The following is a 25,811-nucleotide window of genomic DNA, read 5'->3' on the forward strand; positions in this document are numbered from 1 at the left end:
AAATGTTTCCAATAGATGCCGCTACACGGGACTTATGGCAAACGTTCCCTAAGGTGGAGGGAGCAGTTTCTACCCTAGCTAAGCGTACAACTATCCCCATCGAGGACAGTTGTGCTTTCCTAGATCCAATGGATAAAAAGTTAGAGGGTTACCTTAAGAAAATGTTTATTCAACAAGGTTTTATTCTCCAGCCTCTTGCATGCATTGCCCCGGTCACTGCTGCTGCGACCTTCTGGTTTGAGTCTCTGGAAGAGGCCTTACAGGGAGAAACTCCATTGGATGATATACTTGACAAGCTTAAAGTGCTTAAGCTAGCCAATTCATTTGTTTCTGATGCCGTTGTTCATTTAACCAAACTAACGGCTAAGAACTCAGGTTTTGCTATTCAGGCACGTAGGGCGCTATGGCTTAAATCCTGGTCAGCTGACGTTACTTCAAAGTCTAAGCTTCTCAACATTCCCTTCAAGGGGCAGACCCTATTCGGGCCTGGACTGAAGGAGATCATTTCTGATATTACTGGAGGAAAAGGTCATGCCCTTCCTCAGGATAGGTCTAATAAAGGACCAAACAAACTAATTTTCGTGCCTTTCGAAACTTTAAGACGAGCATGGCATCAACTTCCTCTAATGCAAAACAAGAGGGAAATTTTGCCCAGTCCAAGCCGGTCTGGAGACCTAACCAGGCCTGGAATAAAGGTAAGCAGGCCAAGAAGCCTGCTGCTGCCTCTAAGACAGCATGAAAGATCAGCCCCCGATCCGGTAACGGATCTAGTAGGGGGCAGACTTTCTCTCTTCGCCCAGGCTTGGGCAAGAGATGTCCAGGATCCCTGGGCGTTGGAAATTGTGTCCCAGGGATATCTTCTGGACTTCAAAGCTTCTTCCCCAAAAGGAAGATTTCACCTCTCATAATTATCTGCAGACCAGATAAAGAGAGAGGCATTCTTACATTGTGTTCAAGACCTCCTAGTAATGGGAGTGATCCACCCAGTTCCAAAGGAGGAACAGGGGCAAGGCTTCTATTCAAATCTCTTTGTGGTTCCCAAGAAAGAGGGAACCTTCAGACCAATCTTAGATCCTAAACAAATTTCTCAGGGTCCCATCTTTCAAGAAGGAGACTATTCGAACCATCCTACCTATGATCCAGGAGGGTCAATACATGACTACCGTGGACTTAAAGGATGCTTATCTTCACATTCCGATACACAAAGATCATCATCGGTTTCTCAGGTTTGCCTTCCTAGACAGGCATTACCAGTTTGTGGCTCTTCCCTTTGGGTTAGCTACGGCACCAAGAATCTTTACGAAGGTTCTGGGGTCACTTCTGGCGGTCCTAAGACCGCGGGGCATAGCAGTAGCCCCTTACTTAGACGACATTCTGATACAGGCATCGAATTTCCAAATTGCCAAGTCCCATACGGACATTGTTCTGGCATTCCTGAGGTCTCATGGGTGGAAAGTGAACGAAAAAAAGAGTTCTCTATCCCCTCTCACAAGAGTTTCCTTCCTGGGAACTCTGATAGATTCTGTAGAAATGAGGATTTACCTGACAGAGGACAGGTTGTCAAAACTTCTAAATTCCTGCCGTGTTCTTTATTATACTTCTCGCCCTTCGGTGGCTCAGTGTATGGAAGTAATCGGCTTAATGGTAGCGGCAATGGACATAGTTCCGTTTGCCCGCCTACATCTCAGACCGCTGCAACTCTGCATGCTCAGTCAGTGGAATGGGGATTACACAGATTTGTCCCCTCTACTAAATCTGGATCAAGAGACCAGGGATTCTCTTTTCTGGTGGCTATCTCAGGTCCATCTGTCCAAAGGTATGACCTTCCGCAGGCCAGATTGGACAATAGCAACAACAGATGCCAGCCTTCTGGGCTGGGGTGCAGTCTGGAACTCTCTGAAGGCTCAGGGGTCGTGGACTCAGGATGAGGCACTCCTTCCAATAAACATTCTGGAACAAAGAGCGATATTCAATGCTCTTCAGGCTTGGCCTCAGCTAGCGGCAGTGAGGTTCATCAGATTTCAGTCGGACAACATCACGACTGTAGCTTACATCAACCATCAAGGGGGAACAAGGAGTTCCCTAGCGATGTTGGACGTTTCAAAGATAATTCGATGGGCAGAGATTCACTCTTGCCATCTATCAGCTATCCATATCCCAGGAGTAGAGAACTGGGGGGCAGATTTTCTAAGTCGACAGACTTTTCATCCGGGGGAGTGGGAGCTCCATCCGGAGGTTTTTGCACAGTTGATTCAACGTTGGGGCAAACCAGAACTGGTTCTCATGGCGTCTCGCCAGAACGCCAAGCTTCCTTGTTACGGATCCAGGTCCAGGGATCCCAAGGCAGCGCTGATAGATGCTCTAGCAGCGCCTTGGTCCTTCAACCTGGCTTATGTGTTTCCACCGTTTCCTCTGCTCCCTCGTCTGATTGGCAAGATCAAACAGGAGAGAGCATCGGTAATTTTGATAGCACCTGCGTGGCCACGCAGGACTTGGTATGCAGATCTGGTGGACATGTCATCCTTTCCACCATGGACTCTGCCTCTGAGACAGGACCTTCTACTTCAGGGTCCTTTCAACCATCCAAATCTAGTTTATCTGTGGCTGACTGCTTGAAGATTGAACGCTTGATTTTATCAAAGCGTGGTTTCTCAGAGTCGGTCATTGATACCTTAATACAGGCGCGAAAGCCTGTCACCAGGAAAATCTATCATAAGATATGGTGTAAATATATTCATTGGTATGAATCCAAGGGTTACTCATGGAGTAAGGTCAGGATTCCTAGGATATTATCTTTTCTCCAAGAAGGATTGGAGAAGGGTTTGTCAGCTAGTTCCTTAAAGGGATAGATTTCTGCTCTGTCTATTCTTTTGCACAAACGTCTGGCTGAGGTTCCAGATGTGCAGGCGTTTTGTCAGGCTTTAGTCAAAATCAAGCCTGTGTTTAAACCTGTTGCTCCGCCTTGGAGTTTAAATTTAGTTCTTCAAGGGGTTCCGTTTGAACCTTTGCATTCCATAGATATTAAGTTCTTATCCTGGAAGGTTCTGTTTTTAGTAGCTATCTCCTCGGCTCGAAGAGTTTCGGAGTTATCTGCTTTACAATGTGATTCCCCTTATCTCATTTTTCATGCAGATAAGGTAGTGTTACGTACCAAACCTGTTTTTTTACCTAGGGTGGTATCTAATAAAAATATCAATCAGGAGATTGTTGTACCGTCACTGTGTTCTAATCCTTCTTAAAAGAAGGAAGGTCTTTTACACAATCTTGACGTGGTTCGTGCGTTAAAGTTTTATTTACAAGCTACTAAAGATTTTCATCAAACATCTGCATTGTTTGTTGTCTACTCTGTACAGAGGAGAGGCCGAAAGGCTTTGGCAACCTCTCTTTCTTTTTGGCTAAGGAGTATAATACGCTTAGATTATGAGTCTGCTGGCCAGCAGCCTCCTGAAAGGATTACAGCTCATTCTACTAGAGCGGTAGCTTCCACATGGGCTTTTAAAAATGAGGCTTCTGTAGAACAGATTTGTAAGGCGGCGACTTGGCCTTCGCTTCATACTTTTTAAAAATTCTATAAATTTGATACTTTTGCTTCTTCGGAGGCTATTTTTGGAAGAAAGGTCTTGCAGGCAGTGGTGCCTTCCGTTTAAGCGCCTGCCTTGTCCCTCCCTTCATCCGTGTCCTATAGCTTTGGTATTGGTATCTGTTACAGAAGCATTAGTTATTTTGTTGTGAAAAGCTTATTTCCCAGCAGCAATGCCTGAACCAGCAAGCCAGCGCCTAAGAAGGGCTCCAAGAAAACCGTAACAAGTTTCATTTCATAAAGAGTTAACTCTTTTTTTTCAGCTTTTAGAAACTATTGTCTAACCACCTCTGGAGCCAGACTGCTAATTGATAAGATGAACTTGTAAACTTGTTATCTTAAGTACTGTAATCCTATTGTGGCCTGTCAAAGGACAGTGCTCTCTATCTAAATGTGTGATGGGGGATTTTGTGCTTCCCCCCCTCTCCCCCTGGGAGTGCCCTGTGTGCATGTAACCTTAATAAAAAGCAGGCTGGGCATCCCAGTCCTGAGTTCTTGTTTTGACCCTCAATCGCAGCGTTGACTCGTTTTTGTGGGCAGAAGGGTATCCTAGCTGTACTGCAGCTAAGGGAGATTATTCTATATTTGCGAGACTCATATAGAATACTATGGAAAGCAGCTTCTCCCCTCTTTAGCAATAGGGATCCAGGCTACTAAGCGGTCCATCTCTCAGCGAGACTAAGGGTAACCGTAACAGTATCCCACAAGTAATGGATGATCCGTGTACTGGATACACCTTACAAGAGAAAACAAAATTTATGCTTACCTGATAAATTTATTTCTCTTTTGGTGTATCCAGTCCACGGCCCGCCCTGTCATTTTAAGGCAGGTGTTTTTTATTTTTAAACTACAGTCACCACTGCACCCTATAGTTTCTCCTTTCTCTTGCTTGTCTTCGGTCGAATGACTGGTAGTGGCAGTTAGGGGAGGAGCTATATAGACAGCTCTGCTGTGGGTGTTCCTCTTGCAGCTTCCTGTTGGGAAGGAGAATATCCCACAAGTAATGGATGATCCGTGGACTGGATACACCACAAGAGAAATAAATTTATCAGGTAAGCATAAATTTAGTTTTTTTCAGTATAATACCTCTTAAAAAGGTGCTTTATTTATATAGTTATAACAGCTTTCATCATAACTTTACTGTGCATGTCAATTACTGTCAGTAGGACAGTAGTGTGTGTGCACATGCAGTCAACGCTCATTCATGCGCCAGCGGTATCACATGATATCAGCCACACTTAAAGCATATTTCAGCAAGGACTATCGCCTAGATTTGGAGTTTTGCGGCCAAGGGGGTGCGTTAGCTACGCGTGATTTTTTCTGGCCGCACCTTTTAAATACCGCTGGTATTTAGAGTTCACAGAATGGCAGGGTTTTCAGTGCGTTAGGCTCCAAAAAGGGAGCGTAGAGCATAATTTAACGCCACTGCAACTCTCGATACCAGCGGTGCTTACGGATGCGGCCAGCTTCAAAAACGTGCTCTTGCACGATTCCCCCATAGAAAACAATGGGGCTGTTTGAGCTGAAAAAAACCTAACACCTGCAAAAAAGCCGCGTTCAGCTCCTAACGCAGCCCCATTGTTTTCTATGGGGAAACACTTCCTACGTCTGCACCTAACACCCTAACATGTACCCCGAGTCTAAACACCCCTAACCTTACACTTATTAACCCCTATTCTGCCGCCCCCGCTATCGCTGACCCCTGCATATTATTTTTAACCCCTAATCTGCCGCTCCGTAAACCGCCGCTACTTACATTATCCCTATGTACCCCTAATCTGCTGCCCCTAACACCGCCGACCCCTATATTATATTAATTAACCCCTAATCTGCCCCCCACAATGTCGCCTCCACCTGCCTACACTTATTAACCCCTAATCTGCCGACCGGACCGCGCCGCTATTATAATAAAGTTATTAACCCCTAATCCGCCTCACTCCCGCCTCAATAACCCTATAATAAATAGTATTAACCCCTAATCTGCCCTCCCTAACATCGTTGACACCTAACTTCAATTATTAACCCCTAATCTGCCGACCGAATCTCGCCGCTACTGTAATAAATGGATTAACCCCTAAAGCTAAGTCTAACCCTAACTCTTATTAAATAAATTATTCCTATTTAAAGCTAAATACTTACCTGTAAAATAAACCCTAATATAGCTACAATATAAATAATAATTATATTGTAGCTATTTTAGGATTTATATTTATTTTACAGGTAACTTTGTATTTATTTTAACCAGGTACAATAGCTATTAAATAGTTAAGAACTATTTAATAGCTAAAATAGTTAAAATAATTACAAAATCACCTGTAAAATAAATCCTAACCTAAGTTACAATTAAACCTAACACTACACTATCAATAAATTAATTAAATAAAATACCTACAATTATCTACAATTAAACCTAACACTACACTATCAATAAATTAATTAAATACAATATCTACAAATAAATACAATGAAATAAACTGACTAAAGTACAAAAAATAAAAAAGAACTAAGTTACAAAAAATAAAAAAAAATATTTACAAACATTAGAAAAATATTACAACAATTTTAAACTAATTACACCTACTCTAAGCCCCCTAATAAAATAACAAAGCCCCCAAAATAAAAAAAATGCCCTACCCTATTCTAAATTAAAAAAGTTCAAAGCTCTTTTACCTTACCAGCCCTGAACAGGGCCCTTTGCGGGGCATGCCCCAAAGAATTCAGCTCTTTTGCCTGTAAAAAAAATAAACATACAATACCCCCCCCCCCACCATTACAACCCACCACCCACATACCCCTAATCTAACCCAAACCCCCCTTAAATAAACCTAACACTAAGCCCCTGAAGATCTTCCTACCTTATCTTCACCATACCAGGTTCACCGATCCGTCCTCGGAAGTCTTGATCCAAGCCTCGGAAGTGTTGATCCAAGCCCAAGCGGGGGGCTGAAGAGTGATGTCCATCCTCGGGCTGAAGTCTGGATCCAAGCGGCGGCTGAAGAAATCCATCATCGGGCTGAAGTCGGAAGTCCATCATCGGGATGAAGTCTTCTATCAAGCCGCATCTTCAATCTTCTTTCTTCTGGAGCGGAGCGGAGCCATCTTCTTTCCAACCGACGCGGATCCAACCTCTTCAACCGACGCCTACTCGCCGAATGAAGGTTCCTTTAAGGGACGTCATCCAAGATGGCGTCCCTCGAATTCCAATTGGCTGATAGGATTATATCAGCCAATCGGAATTAAGGTAGGAAAATTCTGATTGGCTGATGGAATCAGCCAATCAGAATCAAGTTCAATCCGATTGGCTGATCCAATCAGCCAATCAGATTGAGCTCGCATTCTATTGGCTGATCGGAACAGCCAATAGAATGCGAGCTCAATCTGATTGGCTGATTGGATCAGCCAATCGGATTGAACTTGATTCTGATTGGCTGATTCCATTAGCCAATCAGAATATTCCTACCTTAATTCCGATTGGCTGATAGAATCCTATCAGCCAATCAGAATTCGAGGGACGCCATCTTGGATGACGTCCCTTAAAGGAACCTTCATTCGGCGAGTAGGCGTCGGTTGAAGAGGTTGGATCCGCGTTGGTTGGAAAGAAGATGGCTCCGCTCCGCTCCAGAAGAAAGAAGATTGAAGATGCGGCTTGATAGAAGACTTCATCCCGATGATGGACTTCCGACTTCAGCCCGATGATGGATTTCTTCAGCCACCGCTTGGATCCAGACTTCAGCCCGAGGATGGACGTCACTCTTCAGCCCCCCGCTTGGGCTTGGATCAACACTTCCGAGGCTTGGATCAAGATTTCCGAGGACGGATCGGTGAACCTGGTATGGTGAAGATAAGGTAGGAAGATCTTCAGGGGCTTAGTGTTAGGTTTATTTAAGGGGGGTTTGGGTTAGATTAGGGGTATGTGGGTGGTGGGTTGTAATGTTGGGGGTGGGGTATTGTATGTGTTTTTTTTACAGGCAAAAGAGCTGAATTCTTTGGGGCATGCCCCGCAAAGGGCCCTGTTCAGGGCTGGTAAGGTAAAAGAGCTTTGAACTTTTTTAATTTAGAATAGGGTAGGGCATTTTTTTATTTTGGGGGGCTTTGTTATTTTATTAGGGGGCTTAGAGTAGGTGTAATTAGTTTAAAATTGTTGAAATTTTTTTAATGTTTGTAAATATTTTTTTATTTTTTGTAACTTAGTTCTTTTTTATTTTTTGTACTTTAGTTAGTTTATTTCATTGTATTTATTTGTAGATATTGTATTTAATTAATTTACAGGGAGTGCAGAATTATTAGGCAAATGAGTATTTTGACCACATCATCCTCTTTATGCATGTTGTCTTACTCCAAGCTGTATAGGCTCGAAAGCCTACTACCAATTAAGCATATTAGGTGATATGCATCTCTGTAATGAGAAGGGGTGTGGTCTAATGACATCAACACCCTATATCAGGTGTGCATAATTATTAGGCAACTTCCTTTCCTTTGGCAAAATGGGTCAAAAGAAGGACTTGACAGGCTCAGAAAAGTAAAAAATAGTGAGATATCTTGCAGAGGGATGCAGCACTTTTAAAATTGCAAAGCTTCTGAAGTGTGATCATCGAACAATCAAGTGTTTCATTCCAAATAGTCAACAGGGTCGCAAGAAGCGTGTGGAAAAACCAAGGCGCAAAATAACTGCCCATGAACTGAGAAAAGTCAAGCGTGCAGCTGCCAAGATGCCACTTGCCACCAGTTTGGCCATATTTCAGAGCTGCAACATCACTGGAGTGCCCAAAAGCACAAGGTGTGCAATACTCAGAGACATGGCCAAGGTAAGAAAGGCTGAAAGACGACCACCACTGAACAAGACACACAAGCTGAAACGTCAAGACTGGGCCAAGAAATATCTCAAGACTGATTTTTCTAAGGTTTTATGGACTGATGAAATGAGAGTGAGTCTTGATGGGCCAGATGGATGGGCCCGTGGCTGGATTGGTAAAGGGCAGAGAGCTCCAGTCCGACTCAGACGCCAGCAAGGTGGAGGTGGAGTACTGGTTTGGGCCGTATCATCAAAGATGAGCTTGTGGGGCCTTTTCGGGTTGAGGATGGAGTCAAGCTCAACTCCCAGTTCTACTGCCAGTTTCTGGAAGACACCTTCTTCAAGCAGTGGTACAGGAAGAAGTCTGCATCCTTCAAGAAAAACATGATTTTCATGCAGGACAATGCTCCATCACACGCGTCCAAGTACTCCACAGCGTGGCTGGCAAGAAAGGGTATAAAAGAAGAAAATCTAATGACATGGCCTCCTTGTTCACCTGATCTGAACCCCATTGAGAACCTGTGGTCCATCATCAAATGTGAGATTTACAAGGAGGGAAAACAGTACACCTCTCTGAACAGTGTCTGGGAGGCTGTGGTTGCTGCTGCACGCAATGTTGATGGTGAACAGATCAAAACACTGACAGAATCCATGGATGGCAGGCTTTTGAGTGTCCTTGCAAAGAAAGGTGGCTATATTGGTCACTGATTTGTTTTTGTTTTGTTTTTGAATGTCAGAAATGTATATTTGTGAATGTTGAGATGTTATATTGGTTTCACTGGTAAAAATAAATAATTGAAATGGGTATATATTTGTTTTTTGTTAAGTTGCCTAATAATTATGCACAGTAATAATCACCTGCACACACAGATATCCCCCTAAAATAGCTATAACTAAAAACAAACTAAAAACTGCTTCCAAAACTATTCAGCTTTGATATTAATGAGTTTTTTGGGTTCATTGAGAACATGGTTGTTGTTCAATAATAAAATTAATCCTCAAAAATACAACTTGCCTAATAATTCTGCACTCCCTGTATTGATAGTGTAGTGTTAGGTTTAATTGTAGATAATTGTAGGTATTTTATTTAATTAATTTATTGATAGTGTAGTGTTAGGTTTAATTGTAACTTAGGTTAGGATTTATTTTACAGGTGATTTTGTAATTATTTTAACTATTTTAGCTATTAAATAGTTCTTAACTATTTAATAGCTATTGTACCTGGTTAAAATAAATACAAAGTTACCTGTAAAATAAATATAAATCCTAAAATAGCTACAATATAATTATTATTTATATTGTAGCTATATTAGGGTTTATTTTACAGGTAAGTATTTAGCTTTAAATAGGAATAATTTATATAATAAGAGTTAATTTATTTCTTTAGATTTAAATTATATTTAATTTAGGGGGGTGTTAGTGTTAGGGTTAGACTTAGCTTTAGGGGTTAAAAAATTTATTAGAATAGCGGTGAGCTCCGGTCGGCAGATTAGGGGTTAATGTTTGAAGTTAGGTGTCGGCGATGTTAGGGAGGGCAGATTAGGGGTTAATACTATTTCTTATAGGGTTATTGAGGCGGGAGTGAGGCGGATTAGGGGTTAATAACTTTATTATAGTAGCGGTGCAGTCCGCTCGGCAGATTAGGGGTTAATAAGTGTAGGTAGGTGGCGGCGACGTTGTGGGGGTAGATTAGGGGTTAATAAATATAATATAGGGGTCGGCGGTGTTAGGGGCAGCAGATTAGGGGTACATAAGTATAACGTAGGTGGCGGTCGGCAGATTAGGGGTTAAAAAAATTTAATCGAGTGGTGGCGATGTGGGGGGACCTCGGTTTAGGGGTACATAGGTAGTTTATGGGTGTTAGTGTACTGTAGAGCACAGTAGTTAAGAGCTTTATGAACCGGCGTTAGCCCAAAAAGCTCTTAACTACTGACTTTTTTCTGCGGCTGGAGTTTGGTCGTTAGATTTCTAACGCTCACTTCAGCCACGACTCTAAATACCGGCGTAAGAAAGATCCTATTGAAAAGATAGGATACGCAATTGACGTAAGGGGATCTGCGGTATGGAAAAGTTGCGGCTGGAAAGTGAGCGTTAGACCCTTTCCTGACTGACTCCAAATACCAGAGGGCGTTAAAAACCAGCGTTAGGAGCCTCTAACGCTGGTTTTCACGGCTACCGCCCAACTCTAAATCTAGGCGTAAGTGTTTAGAAGGTTTATTGTCATATTGATTATGAATTATCATGTAGATATAGGTTTGCTTTGTTGAAAACTTGCTGATAATTCTAAACTTCTATGCACTTTTTTAAATGGTTCTTTCATTGAAATCACATTGTGAATAATTTCTTCTGTATGCAAATGTATGTATAAAAAAGTAGTTATGTGTAAAACTTGTTGTTTAGATATGTGTGTGGTGCACTTTAACACCAATATATTCAGCGCTAAAAACAGCTGAATGCTGCTACATAACCTATGGTGTTTGGTGTTGATTTGGGTTTTTCAGCCTTCTGTTTTAACCTGTTAACTGGGAATAGAGTGAGTATCTCTGGGCAAGAAGATCTAGCTTGTGAAGGTTTTCAAATTACACATGAAGAGAAATGAGCTAATATATAATTTTCTTTCATTTCCAAAACTAACATATATCAAATTCTGTTGGTACCAATACAAAAGGTGTAACTAAAATGACCCAGGTAACAGGTTAAAACACTTACCTTGTGCAATATTCTTTGTGATCACATGATTTCCTTGCAGGTAATTGCATGATACCATTCTGCATCTCACTTCATCTATATCTAATGCTTTTATCTATGTTACTGTTTGCACTTTTCTTCCCTCCTTGAAAGGCAATCTCAGACAGGAAATGGACCCACTTAAATGTTCCTGACGCAGATGCTGATACAGTGAGTTCACTTTCCTCTAGTTGCCACTTTCTGCATTATTTATTTTTTCAGCTTGTGTTTTATCCTACTTAGTCTATCATTTTGCATTCTTTCTGTTAAATTGTGTTCATGTGAAAACATGAAAGTTTTGGGGCAATAAATATTAACAGGATTTTTTTTCTCTTTTTATTGTCTAAAGCATCTTACAATGTACTGACATTGTTTTATTTTCTGCATTGAAATTCTTTTTTTGTTTCTCTTTATGGTAAATGCATGGCACTGTCCATCATTAGAGCAATGCAAGTTCTACTAATCAGCCAGTGAGCTTTCAGTCCTTAAGGGACACTCAATTATTAATTTAAAAATGCTGCAACCAATTCTTTAGTGCCATTAATTCACAATACCCTGTTAAAAATAATCAGTTTTTCTATTTTTATGTTTAGCTTTACCTGCAAACGTCTTCTTCAACTAGTGTCCCTTGCCACATCCCTGTTAGTTTTTATCAACTTTCTTTTTAAAGGGATTTGAAACCCCAAAGTTTCCCTTCATGATTCCCCCCAAAAAATCCTTCATGATTAAGATATTTACTTCTATTATCAAATTTGTTTTGTTCGCTTGGTATCCTTTGTTGAAAATCATACTTAGGTAGGCTCAGGAGCTGGGAGCTAGCTGCTGATTTGTGGTTGCACATATATGCTGCTTATTATTGGCTTACTGGTGTGTTCAGCTAGCTCCCAGTAATGCAATTATGCTTCTTCAATAAAGGATACCAGAGAATGAAGCAAAACTGATAATAGAAGTAAATTGAAAAGATGTTTAAAATTGTGTGCTCTATCTAAAGCATGAAATAAAATATGTGGGTTTCACCAGGACATTAAATCCCGCCCTAACACTTCCAGCTGGGATTTGTCACAGCACTGAAACAAGGGTATCCTTTTGCCTTTTGTAGCCAACTTTATTTATTGTTTTGTATATTATCACTTTATTTAGATTTTTTATATATATCAGTGATTGAGTACTACACATGTATTACAGAATATTTTAACAGCCCCTAAATCTTACATAAAAGGTCTCATTACACAGCTTATCTGACATTTTTCAAGATATCCATTAAAAAGGTTTTAAATCCAACTCATTATTTAAACCGTTTTTATTCAGTGTAGGATATATATTCTTTCAAACCATAACAATGACACAAATCTCATGTAATCACCTCTTCTACAATTCTTATTGATTTGTTAATTTGCCAATATAGAAGGCTTTTAGGGGCTGGATTATGGATCTCCTTAAAATACCTTAAGACTAAATAATGGCCAATATTTGCTTTTCTCTATATTGGATACACTTTATTTTATGTACTTTTGCCCTTCCGGCCTGCACATTTATTCTAAATACTATTTATGTCCCTCTGCCAACTGTATTAATTTATATTGTCTAGTCTGTTTTATATATCTATATTTTTACCATGCATTAGTGTAGTTAAGTACCCAGTTATACAGAATCTGGGGTCAAATAAATAATATTATTAATATAGGAAAGCTTCAGTGAGTAGATTGTGCTTTTACCAGTATGTCTAAGGGTTTGTTTGATCTCAAATTGCTGTCCTTTCACATAGAATCCATATCTCACATTTTTTACTGGAGCTGCATGCCTTGCAACTAAACAAGGTACAAAACCTCTAACCCTATTTCCCAATGAATATTCTCTAGGTGCAAGCAATGATTTCAGATATTTTGCTCTTCTAAAAATATACTTAGATCTTTAATGTAATAATTCCCTACTGACTGGATCCATTCTTCTCACAAAACAGCAGTGCTAGCTAGTATTATTTTCTGCCATTCTAGACTGACAGGAAAAGTCCATAACAAATGGTTTACACTAACACTTAATTACTAGAATTCATCTTATTCATGTGTTTCAATAAATCCTCTCTATAGCCAAATCTAATACTCCCTTGATAACCTATTCATTATAACCTCAGGGACATTAAGTGGGAGATTATAGTAATTCTAGTTGCTCCTAACTGGAGTCAGCAGATAAACAACAGACTTTTAAACATAGGGAAACCTAGGTCATACCATTGCAGTGCCGACGGGGGTTAAAAGGACAATAAATAACTTTAAATTAAAGGGACACTGAACCCAATTTTTTTCTTTCGTGATTTAGATAGAGCATGCAGTTTTAAGCAACTTTCTTATTTATTCTTATTATCAATTTGCTTCGTTCTCTTGCTATCTTTATTTGAAAAAGAAGGCATCTAAGCTTTTTTCTTGGTTCAGAACTCTTGTCAGCACTTCTGTATTGGTGGATAAATGTATCCACCAATCAGCAAGGACAACCCAGGTTGTTCACCAAAAATGGGCTGGCATCTAAACTTACATTCAAATTTACTTCAAATAAAGATAGCAAGAGAATAAAGAAAATTTGATAATAGGAGTAAATTAGAAAGTTGCTTAAAATTTCATGCTCTATCTGAATCACAAAAGAAAACAATTTGGGTTCAGTGTCCCTTTAAATTTAATTTATTTGAAAATATTTTGAATGCATTAGCTTGTTTGATGCAATTGTATTTCAAAAGTAGGTGTGGTGTTTTCTGCTGAAAAACAGTAAGAACTTTTACTAGAAGCATTTTTGCTAATGGAGGTATAATACAAAAATGCTTCTATTTAAAATTGAAATGCACCCATGCAAAAAACAAACAAATATGATTTTTGGTGACCAATTTTGTTTTTGATGCACGTTATGGTGCATCAAAAACAGAATTGGTCATCAAAAATCATATTTGTGTGTTTTTTTACAATTTGTCCCTGCATATTTTTTTGTGAATTGTTCAATTATTAATTTTGTATAAAAATTAAAATTATGATTTTAATTGTGCCCTTTATGTAATGTATGTATCTCCTTCCCATATGAAAATGCAGTATACGCCCCTTAACGAAACACCCTGTATTCAGGGTAAAATGTGGCTTTAGATCATTCCATCAGGGAAATAGAAATTTAGACCAAAAAACTGCGCTTCCCAGAAACAAACTTAATTCCACTTTTGGTCTTAAAGGAATCTAGTATTTTCTATTTAACCCATATGGGAATATAATCAAGAAGAAATAAGTATAACCGGGTGTAGATATTTTAGCCAATGTAATGACTCTGTACTTAGGTTTTATAAAAACAGCAGGCAATTTGAACCCAACCATATACAGTATAAAATTTAGGAATAGCAAGTTATACACTGGTCCATATAACACTTATTATCCAATTGAATGTCTCACATTACAATAAAAAATGCCTATACAGATTAAGAACAACAATACAAATTAAGAAAGAACTGGATTACAAGGGGTAAAAATACTTCCCAAGTTCGGTGTGGCGAGTGGGTGCAACTCCAGAGTGAGATACAGGGCTGTGTTCCTGATCGTAAGAAAAGCTAAAAGACAAAAGAAGACACAGAGCGCATCCCACTCTAAGTGTAACACCGTTTTAATAGAACAGAAATCAAAGTGTATAAATCACACGTACAAGATGAACAAAGTTAAAAAGCACTATCACCAAGTTCGAGTCCTTAACTCCTGATGCTTGTGGGTGTGTTCTCCGTCACCCCGTCGGCTATGTCCTCTGGAAAGCTTCCGTTAATCCGTAAGCGGACTCGCCGTGTCGGGGGATACTCTATAGTCGGCACCAGAGTTGCAGTGTCCCGGATACCGTGCTAGTGCGGCCTCAACGCGTTTCTTCAGGCTGCGACCTGACTTTTTCAAGAGGAAGTATAGCACTGTGTAGTTGTGGATCCTTTTAAAAGACCCGGGTCAGGCGCGCCTCCTGAGGTGATGATTTCATTGGCTGTGAGTTCGTCAATGACCTGAAAGCGAGGCTGCACATTCCTATAACACCGGTCTGGTCTTTTTTGTAGTATCCACTGAATCAAATACATATATAACATAGATTAAGATTATTTATTCATAAAATCAATTACAATTTAAAATTAATAACAAAAGGCAAACTCATTTGATTAAAATTTATATAAAAAATGACCATTCGGATAAAATGAAGCAAACATTTTTTACAATCTATTTGGTACTTGATTTACAAAATTTGACAAATTCTTTGATATTAACCTCTCATCTACCTGTCGATATTATAATGTTAAAACATCTTTGGAAGTATACTCATTACCAAGGTATATTTATAATGGGAGCTGACAATATACAATTAATACAAAAGATATACATTTAAAATTAAATAAATTAAATAAATTCTTATATATACCAATATAAAATAATGAATAATAAATATTAATGATTGAATGTAAAATACTGAGTGAAAAATACATACTGAAATGGGAACAATCTATTTTATAAAAGAATATGTGAAACTATAAGTATAAGAAAGGTGGCTCAAGGAGCAACTACATTCTGTTAGAATGGGCTACTACATAAAGGCTTGTAAATCTAAATCAATGTTTAAACCTTTAACACTAGAAGTATTTAGACTTTGGAGTTCGTGAATCCAATAGGTTTCACGTTGTCGGAGACTCCTGAGCCTGTGTTTGCAAATAGGCGAGTCCCCTTACGGCTTTCCGGAAGCTTTCCAGAGGACATAGCCGACGGGGTGACGCAGAACACACCCACAAGCATCAGGAGTTAAGGACTCAAACTTGGTGATAGTGCTTTTTAACTTTGTTCATCTTGTACGTGTGATTTATACACTATGATTTCTGTTCTATTAAAACGGTGTTACACTTAGAGTGGGATGCGCTCTGTGTCTTCTTTTGTCTTTTAGGGAAATAGAAATACTGGTGAGCATTCTTTAATGATCTCGTCAGCCCAGAGGCCTTTAGTTTATCGGGACAAATATGTCTAAACCCTTTTGCAAGGTTAAGCACATAGTAAAAGCATGGATTCATTTTAAAAACAATTCTGTAATGAAATAGTGCATTTTATTTTTACACTAGACAGTCTATTTAATAGACTGCACTATTGAAAGCTTCATATGTATTTACAGATCTCTGCTACACAGGGAAAAAAAAAGGTGAGATATTTGGTAACATTAAAGGACTTTTAAATATTTTTTTTTCCAAAAAATGTAATCTTGAATTGAAGTCTTTAGTGAATATTGGTCCTTTTTTGTGTCTGATAATAAAATATTTTGTGAAAAAAATCACTAAAGGGATAGTCAAGTCCAAAAAAATCTTTCATGATTTAAATAGGGAATGTAATTTTAAACAACTTTCCAATATACTTCTATCACCAATTTTGCTTTGTTCTCTTGGTATTCTTAGTTGAAAGCTAAACCTAGGAGGTTCATATGCTAATTTATTAGACCTTGAAGGCCGCCTCTAATCTGAAAGCATTTTCACAGTTTTTCACCACTAGAGGGCATAAGTTTATGCGTTTCACATTGAGCTAACGCATGTGAATTTACAGAGGAGTGAGCACTGATTGGCTAAAATGCAAGTCTGTCAAATGAACTGAAATAACGGGGCAATCTGCAGAGGCTTGATACAAGATAATTACAGAGGTAAAAACGTGTATTATTATACCTGTGTTGTTTATGCAAAACTGGAGAATTGGTATTATCTATCTTTTTAAACAACAACAATTCTGGTGTGGACTGTCCCTTTAAATAAATGCTCATGAATTATTGATCTAGCTTATACATTTATTTATTAAGGCTAGTTGCTTATGATTGGATCATGAAGTTTAACCTTTTTAAATGGTTATTTTTCAGAGAGCCAAGAACAAGTTCTAAAAATTGTACTATATGCTTCTAAATAAATAAATTTGAATTGAACAGCACTTGAAATAGACAGCATTTCTTATGCTTTCCCAAATGTGCAAATGTACGTATCCACATAGGCCGAGAAGCATAGACACTAGTAGATATGTACAATCTGAGGTTTCGGATACCTCTGAATGTGGAAGGTGACAGCTGCTTGTTCCATTCGGCTATTTTTGGCGTTAAATTTATTCTTGTGAAAGTGCAACACACTAAAATCTGTGCAAATCCAGACCTTAGTGTTTTGCAGTGTCACAGAATACATTTGGCTCCACAAATAGCCGAACAGCATGAGCGGCTGCCGCCTTCCGCATTCAGAGGTATCCGAAACCTCCGATTGCACATATCTAATACACAATGGGCAGCAATGACCCAGTTGCAGAAGAGCATATTAATCTATTCCCCTACATCAGGTTTTTGTCAGTTTAGATTGTTATTTACAAATGTGGAAATGTATAAGAGTAGTATGGAATAATAGGCAGATGCTACACTGAAAATGCTATAACTATTTTCAGATACAAACATTCAATATCGAGACGTAGGTCCAGATTAAACAAATTCACTGTATGGCAGCATTGTGGCCCCAGGGCCTTAGGCTGAACAGATCTATCTGAGATAATCACTAAAAGCTTTATACTTTATGTATAAATGTGTATTCTCAATGTGTTACCTTATAGGTCTTTATTTCCTTTTCTTTTGCACATATCCGTAAATTGTAAAATATTAAACTTAATCTTTCCTACAAGAGAAAAAAGTCAATAGTAAGATATTCACAGGCTGTTACCTTGAGCCCAGTAGTCAGCACTTGGGATTATATTGATGTTTTTCAAGTTTCTACTTGAAAAGGAATGGATGATGTGCACCACAAAAGTCTAATGCTTTGAAAATATAAATGAGAAAGCTCTTGAAGCAGGAGAGTCTGTTGTTCATTTTTAATTAAGCAAGGGATGGACATGTGTATTATAGCATATTTTCTTCAATTCTTAAAACAATATGTAGGAAAAAATAAGATATGTTTTAATACAGGGTATGACAAATCATCAGATCAAGGCAGTCGTTAAGGCAGCCAGTTTAGGCTACCTAAATTATATGTGTCTAGCCCTGTTTTATTTATGGGTAGATCCTGACATTCAAATTTGTCTTCCCTTATTTTAACTGATAATATAATTTTGCGATAAATAGTAGTTCTCAAATTTGTTCTTAACCTGATATAATCTAAACAATCATTTTTAAATGCAGACTTTCTTGCCTGGATGATGTAGCCCACTACATTAGGGGAAAAGGGAAAACATTATAATGTAATTTCCTTGCCATAAAGACGTAAATACTAATGACTAAAGCAGAACATATATCATTAAATAAACCTGTCCCCAATTTTAACTCCTGATGAGAGACAAGAGATAATCAAATATGGTGCCTAATTAGTGGCCTTCATTATGCAACCAGAATACAGTGCTCCCGGGATAGAGTTCCTCTTTCTTACACCAATAGAAACCTACATTATTAGCTTAAAACATCCTGGAAACTCATTTAAAAATCCAAGAATAAAATCACATATTAAACTTACTTTATTAGATGGTCAACCAATTTTCAGTTTACTGGATAAAATGCCTACAGAATTGAGATACTAAATAGTCCAGCACCAAAATTTAACAAGTCATCAGAAAAATGTAGTTAGTATTTCAGCATCTGTTTGAGAGACAATCTGCCGTTGTCACAATAGCCAACATAATTGTTTAAAAGCATTGACTCCCCCCATGTTTATTTGGAAATAGTGTTATTAAAACCTATTTAAACAATATACATAACTGGTATAGCAGCAAGTTGTTAAAAATCAAAATAATGTTTCTCTTGTAAGATGTATCCAGTCCACGGATCATCCATTACTTGTGGGATATTCTCATTCCCAACAGGAAGTTGCAAGAGGACACCCACAGCAGAGCTGTTATATAGCTCCTCCCCTAACTGCCATATCCAGTCATTCTCTTGCAACTCTCAACAAGCATGGAGGTAGTAAGAGAGAGTGGTGAAAAATAGTTAGTTTTTTTTCTTCAATCAAAAGTTTGTTATTTTTAAATGGTACCGGAGTGTACTATTTTATCCCAGGCATTAAATAGAAGAAGAATCTGCCTGAGTTTTCTATGATCTTAGCAGGTTGTAACTAAGATCCATTGCTGTTCTCTCATATGTCTGAGGAGAGAGGTAACTTCAGCGGGAGAATGGCGTGCAGGTTACTCTGCTATGAGGTATGTGCAGTTACAATTTTTTCTAGAAATGGAAATGCTAGAAAATGCTGCTGATACCGGATTAATGTAAGTTAAGCCTGAATACAGTGATTTAATAGCGACTGGTATCATGTTTACTCTCAGGGGTAATACCCTTATAATATTGCAATATAAAACGTTTGCTGGCATGTTTAATCGTTTTTATACATGCTTTGGTGATAAAACTTTTTTCCACATGGCTGGCTTAAATTTTGCCTAGAAACAGTTTCCTGAGGCTTTCCACTGTTGTAGTATGAGTGGGAGGGGCCTATTTTAGCGCTTTTTTGCGCAGTTAAAATTACAAACTGTGACATCCAGCTTCCCTCAGGAGTCCCCTGTATGCTATAGGACATCTCTAAAGGGCTCAAAGGCTTTCCAAAGTCGTTTATTGGGGAAGGTAGGGCCACAACAGGCAGTTTGTTGTGACTGTTAAACGTCTATATCGTTTTTTTGATCCGTTTTTTTAACTAAGGGGTTAATCATCCATTTGCAAGTGGGTGCAATGCTCTGTTAGCTTATTACATACACTGTAAAAATTTCGTTTGATATACTGCCTTTTTTCACTGTTTTTCAAATTTTGACAAAATTTGTTTCTCTTAAAGGCACAGTACCGTTTTTATATTTGCTTGTTAACTTGATTTAAAGTGTTTTCCAAGCTTGCTAGTCTCATTGCTAGTCTGTACAAACATGTCTGACATAGAGGAAACTCCTTGTTCATTATGTTTAAAAGCCATGGTGGAACCCCCTCTTAGAATGTGTACCAAATGTACTGATTTCACTTTAAGCAATAAAGATCATATTCTGTCTTTAAAAAATTTATCACCAGAGGAATCTGACGAGGGGGAAGTTATGCCGACTAACTCTCCCCACGTGTCAGATCCTTTGACTCCCGCTCAAGGGACTCACGCTCAAATGGCGCCAAGTACATCTAGGGCGCCCATAGCGATTACTTTACAAGACATGGCGGCAGTCATGGATAATACACTGTCAGTGGTATTAGCCAGACTACCTGAATTTAGAGGTAAGCGAGATAGCTCTGGGGTTAGACAAAATGCAGAGCATACTGACGCTTTAAGAACCATGTCTGATACTGCCTCACAATATGCAGAAGCTTAGGAAGGAGAGCTTCAGTCTGTGGGTAATGTTTCTGATTCAGGAAAGATACCTGACTGATATTTCTACATTTAAATTTAAGCTTGAACACATCCGCATGTTCAGGGAGGTTTTAACTGCTTTAACTGTGATACAATTGCAGTGCCAGAGAAATTGTGTTGACTGGATAAATACTATACTGGATAAATACTATGCAGTGCCGGTGTGTACTGATGTTTTTCCAATACCTAAAAGGTTTACAGAAATTATTAATAAGGAATGGGATAGACCAGGTGTGCCGTTCTCTCCCCCTCCTATTTTTAGAAAAATGTTTACAATAGACGCCACCACACGGGACTTATGGCAGACAGTCCCTAAGGTGGAGGGAGCAGTTTCTACTCTAGCAAAGCGTACTACTATCCCTGTCGAGGACAGTTGTGCTTTTATAGATCCAATGGATAAAAAATTAGAAGGTTACCTTAAGAAAATGTTTATTCAACAAGGTTTTATCCTACAGCCCCTTGCATGCATTGCTCCTGTCACTGCTGCTGCGGCGTTCTGGTTTGAGTCTCTGGAAGAGGCTTTACAGGTAGCGACTCCATTGGATGACATACTTGGCAAGGTTAGAGCACTTAAGCTAGCCAATTCTTTTGTTTCTGATGCCATTGTTCATTTGACTAAACTAACGGCTAAGAATTCTGGTTTTGGTATACAGGCGCGCAGGACGTTATGGCTTAAATCATGGTCAGCTGACGTGACTTCAAAATCTAAGATGCTTAACATTCCCTTCAAGGGGCAGACCCTATTCGAGCCTGGTTTGAAGGAGATTATTGCTGATATCACTGGAGGAAAAGGTCATGCCCTTCCTCAGGACAGGTCCAAATCAAGGGCCAAACAGTCTAATTTTCGTGCCTTTCGAAACTTCAAGGCAGGTGCGGCATCAACTTCCTCTAATGCAAAACAAGAGGGAACTTTTGCTCAGTCCAAGACGGTCTAGAGACCAAACCAGAAGTGGAACAAAGGTAAACAGGCCAAAAAGCCTGCTGCTGCCTCTAAGACAGCATGAAGGAACGGCCCCCTATCCGATAATGGATCTAGTAGGGGGCAGAATTTCGCTCTTCGCCCAGGTGTGGGCAAGAGATGTCCAGGATCCCTGGGCGTTGGAAATTATATCCCAGGGATATCTTCTGGACTTCAAAGCTTCCCCCCCAAAAGGGAGATTTCACCTTTCACAATTGTCTGCAAACCAGATAAAGAGAGAGGCATTCTTACACTGTGTACGAGACCTCCTAGTTATGGGAGTGATCCATCCTGTTCCAAAGGAGGAACAGGGACAGGGACAAATCTGTTTGTGGTTCCCAAAAAAGAGGGAGCCTTCAGACCAATTTTGGATCTAAAGATCTTAAACAAATTCCTCAGAGTTCCATCATTCAAGATGGAAACTATTCGTACCATCCTACCTATGATCCAGGAGGGTCAATATATGACTACAGTGGATTTAAAGGATGCTTATCTTCACATTCCGATACACAAAGATCATCATCGGTTTCTCAGGTTTGCCTTTCTAGACAGGCATTACCAGTTTGTAGCTCTTCCCTTTGGATTAGCTACAGCCCCAAGAATCTTTAGGAAGGTTCTAGGGTCGCTTCTGGCGGTCCTAAGGCCGCGGGGCATAGCAGTGGCCCCTTATTTAGACGACATCCTGATACAGGCGTCAAACTTCCAAATTGCCAAGTCTCATACGGACGTAGTACTGGCATTTCTGAGGTCGCATGGGTGGAAAGTGAACGAGGAAAAGAGTTCTCTATCCCCACTCACAAGAGTTTCCTTCCTAGGGACTCTGATAGATTCTGTAGAAATGAAAATTTACCTGACGGAGTCCAGGTTATCAAAGCTTCTAAATTCCTGCCGTGTTCTTCATTCCATTCCGCGCCCTTCGGTGGCTCAGTGCATGGAAGTAATCGGCTTAATGGTAGCGGCAATGGACATAGTGCCGTTTGCACGCTTACATCTCAGACCGCTGCAACTATGCATGCTCAGTCAGTGGAACAGGGATTACACAGATTCGTCCCCTCTACTAAATCTGGATCAAGAGGCCAGGGATTCTCTTCTCTGGTGGCTATCTCGGGTCCATCTGTCCAAAGGTATGACCTTTCGTAGGCCAGATTGGACAATTGTAACAACAGATGCCAGCCTTTTAGGTTGGGGTGCAGTCTTGAACTCCCTGAAGGCTCAGGGATCGTGGACTCAGGAGGAGACACTCCTTCCAATAAATATTCTGGAAATGAGAGCGATATTCAATGCTCTTCAGGCTTGGCCTCAGTTAGCAACTCTGAGGTACATCAGATTTCAGTCGGACAACATCACGACTGTGGCTTACATAAACCATCAAGGAGGAACAAGAAGTTCCCTAGCGATGTTAGAAGTTTCAAAAATAATTCGCTGGGCAGAGATTCACTCTTGCCACCTATCAGCTATCCATATCCCAGGTGTAGAGAACTGGGAGGCGGATTTTCTAAGTCGTCAGACTTTTCATCCGGGGGAGTGGGAACTCCATCCGGATATGTTTGCACAATTGATTCATCGTTGGGGCAAACCAGAACTGGTTCTCATGGCGTCTCGCCAGAACGCCAAGCTTCCTTGTTACGGATCCAGGTCCAGGGATCCCAAGGCGACGCTGATAGATGCTCTAGCAGCGCCCTGGTCTTTCAACCTGGCTTATGTGTTTCCACCGTTTCCTCTGCTCCCTCGACTGATTGCCAAGATCAAGCAGGAGAGAGCATCGGTGATTTTGATAGCGCCTGCGTGGCCACGCAGGACCTGGTATACAGATCTACTGGACATGTCATCCTTTCTACCATGGACTCTGCCTCTGAGACAGAACCTTCTAATTCAGTGTCCTTTCAACCATCCAAATCTAATTTCTCTGAGACTGACTGTCTGGAGATTGAACACTTGATTTTATCAAAGCGTGGCTTCTCCGAGTCAGTCATTGATACCTTAATACAGGCACGAAAGCTTGTCACCAGGAAAATTTACCATAAGATATGGCGTAAATATCTTTATTGGTGTGAATCCAAGGGTTACTCATGGAGTAAGGTCAGGATTCCCAGGACATTATCCTTTCTCCAAGAAGGTTTGGAAAAAGGATTGTCAGCTAGTTCCTTAAAGGGACAGATTTCTGCTCTGTCTATTCTTTTGCACAAGCGTCTGGCAGATGTTCCAGACGTTCAGGCATTTTGTCAGGCTTTAGTTAGAATCAAGCCTGTGTTTAAACCTGTTGCTCCACCATGGAGCTTAAATTTGGTTCTTAAGGTTATTCAAGGAGTTCCGTTTGAACCCCTTCATTCCATAGATATCAAACTTTTAACTTGGAAAGTTCTTTTTTTGGTAGCTATTTCCTCGGCTCGTAGAGTCTCTGAGTTATCTGCCTTACATTGTGATTCTCCTTTTCTGATTTTCCATACGGATAAGGTAGTTCTGCGTACCAAACCTGGGTTTTTACCTAAGGTGGTATCTAACAAGAATATCAATCAAGAGATTGTTGTTTCATCCTTGTGTCCTAATCCTTCTTCAAAGAAGGAACGTCTATTACACAATCTGGACGTGGTTCGAGCTTTAAAGTTTTACTTACAAGCTACTAAAGATTTTCGTCAAACATCTGCTTTGTTTGTTGTCTACTCTGGACAGAGGAGAGGTCAAAAGGCTTCGGTAACCTCTCTTTCTTTTTGGCTAAGAAGCATAATCCGCTTAGCCTATGAGACTGCTGGACAGCAGCCTCCTGAAAGGATTACAGCTCATTCTACTAGATCTGTGGCTTCCACTTGGGCCTTTAAAAATGAGGCTTCTGTTGAACAGATTTGCAAGGCGGCGACTTGGTCTTCGCTTCATACTTTTTCAAAATTCTACAAATTTGATACTTTTGCTTCTTCGGAGGCTATTTTTGGGAGAAAGGTTTTACAGGCAGTGGTACCTTCCGTTTGAGTACCTGCCTTGTCCTTCCCTTCATCCGTGTACTTTAGCTTTGGTATTGGTATCCCACAAGTAATGGATGATCCGTGGACTGGATACACCTTACAAGAGAAAACACAATTTATGCTTACCTGATAAATTTATTTCTCTTGTGGTGTATCCAGTCCACGGCCCGCCCTGTCATTTTAAGGCAGATAATTTTTAAATTTAAACTACAGCCACCATTGCACCCTATGGTTTCTCCTTTCTCGGCTTGTTTTCGGTCGAATGACTGGATATGGCAGTTAGGGGAGGAGCTATATAACAGCTCTGCTGTGGGTGTCCTCTTGCAACTTCCTGTTGGGAATGAGAATATCCCACAAGTAATGGATGATCCGTGGACTGGATACACCACAAGAGAAATACATTTATCAGGTAAGCATACATTGTGTTTTTTGGGTATATTTGAAGACAATAAATAAAAAGCAAGCAAATATATTTGTATCTCATTTTAGATAAAAATCAAAGATTCTTTGACAGTCAACACCAGAATTATTTTTGTTTTAAAATATAGATAATCCCTTATTGAACCATTCTCCAGTTTTGCTTAACCAACACTGTTATAATATTACACGTTTTACCTCTGTAATGACCTTGTATCTAAGCCTCTGCAGAGTGCCCCCTTATTTCAGTTCTTTTGACAGACTTGTATTTTAGCCAATCAGTGCTCACTCCTCGGTAAAGTCACGTGCATGAGCTCAATGTTATCTATATGAAACACATGAACTAATGCCCTCTAGTGGTGAAAAACTGTCAAAATGCATTTAGATTATAGGCGGCCTTCAAGGTCTAAGAAATTAGCATATGAACCTCCTAGGTTTAGCTTTCAACTAAGAATACTGAGAGTACAAAGCAAAATTGGGGATAAAAGTAAATTGGAAAGTTGTTTAAAATTGCATGCCCTATTTGAATCATGAAAGTTTTTTTGGGCCTTGACTGTCCCTTTAAAGGGACAGACTAGTCCCAAATAAACTTTCGGATTCAAATAGGGCATGCAATTTTAAACAATTTTCAAATGTACTTTTATCACCAATTTTGCTTTGTTCCCTTGGTATTCTTAGTTGAAAGCTAAACCTACGAGGTTCATATGCTAATTTCTAAGCCCTTGAAGGTCGCCTCTTCTCTCAGGGCATTTTGACAGTTTTTCACCACTAAAGGGTGTAAGTTCATGTGTGTCGTACAGATAACACTGTGCTCACGCACGTGGAGTTCAGGTGAGCCTGCTCTGATTGGCTAAAATGGATATCTGTCAAAAGAACTGAAATAAGGGGGCAGTTTGCAGAGGATTAGATACAAGGTAATCACAGAGGTAAAAAGTGTATTTATATAACTGTGTTGTTTGTGCAAAACTAGGGAATGGGTAATAAAGAGATTATCTTTTTAAACAATAACAATTCTGGGGTAGACTGTTCCTTTAACTCTGAAA

The 25,811-nt window shown here is 39.6% G+C and overlaps 1 protein-coding gene across 3 annotated transcripts in view; it reads left to right on the forward strand.

Annotated features, from left to right (window-relative positions):
- Positions 1-25,811, forward strand: part of SYTL5 (synaptotagmin like 5) — a 407,166-nt gene that overhangs the window by 257,192 nt on the left and 124,163 nt on the right. For 2 of the 3 annotated variants that reach the window (XM_053706464.1, XM_053706466.1), the window contains one exon: positions 11,214-11,270. The exons of the other annotated variant lie outside the window; for it this stretch is intronic. In XM_053706464.1, coding sequence (XP_053562439.1) covers positions 11,214-11,270 — 57 coding nt within the window. The remainder of the gene's footprint in view (positions 1-11,213; positions 11,271-25,811) is intronic. 3 annotated transcript variants of the gene reach the window in all.

Source organism: Bombina bombina, chromosome 3, assembly GCF_027579735.1.
Source record: "Bombina bombina isolate aBomBom1 chromosome 3, aBomBom1.pri, whole genome shotgun sequence".
Lineage (NCBI taxonomy): Eukaryota > Metazoa > Chordata > Amphibia > Anura > Bombinatoridae > Bombina > Bombina bombina.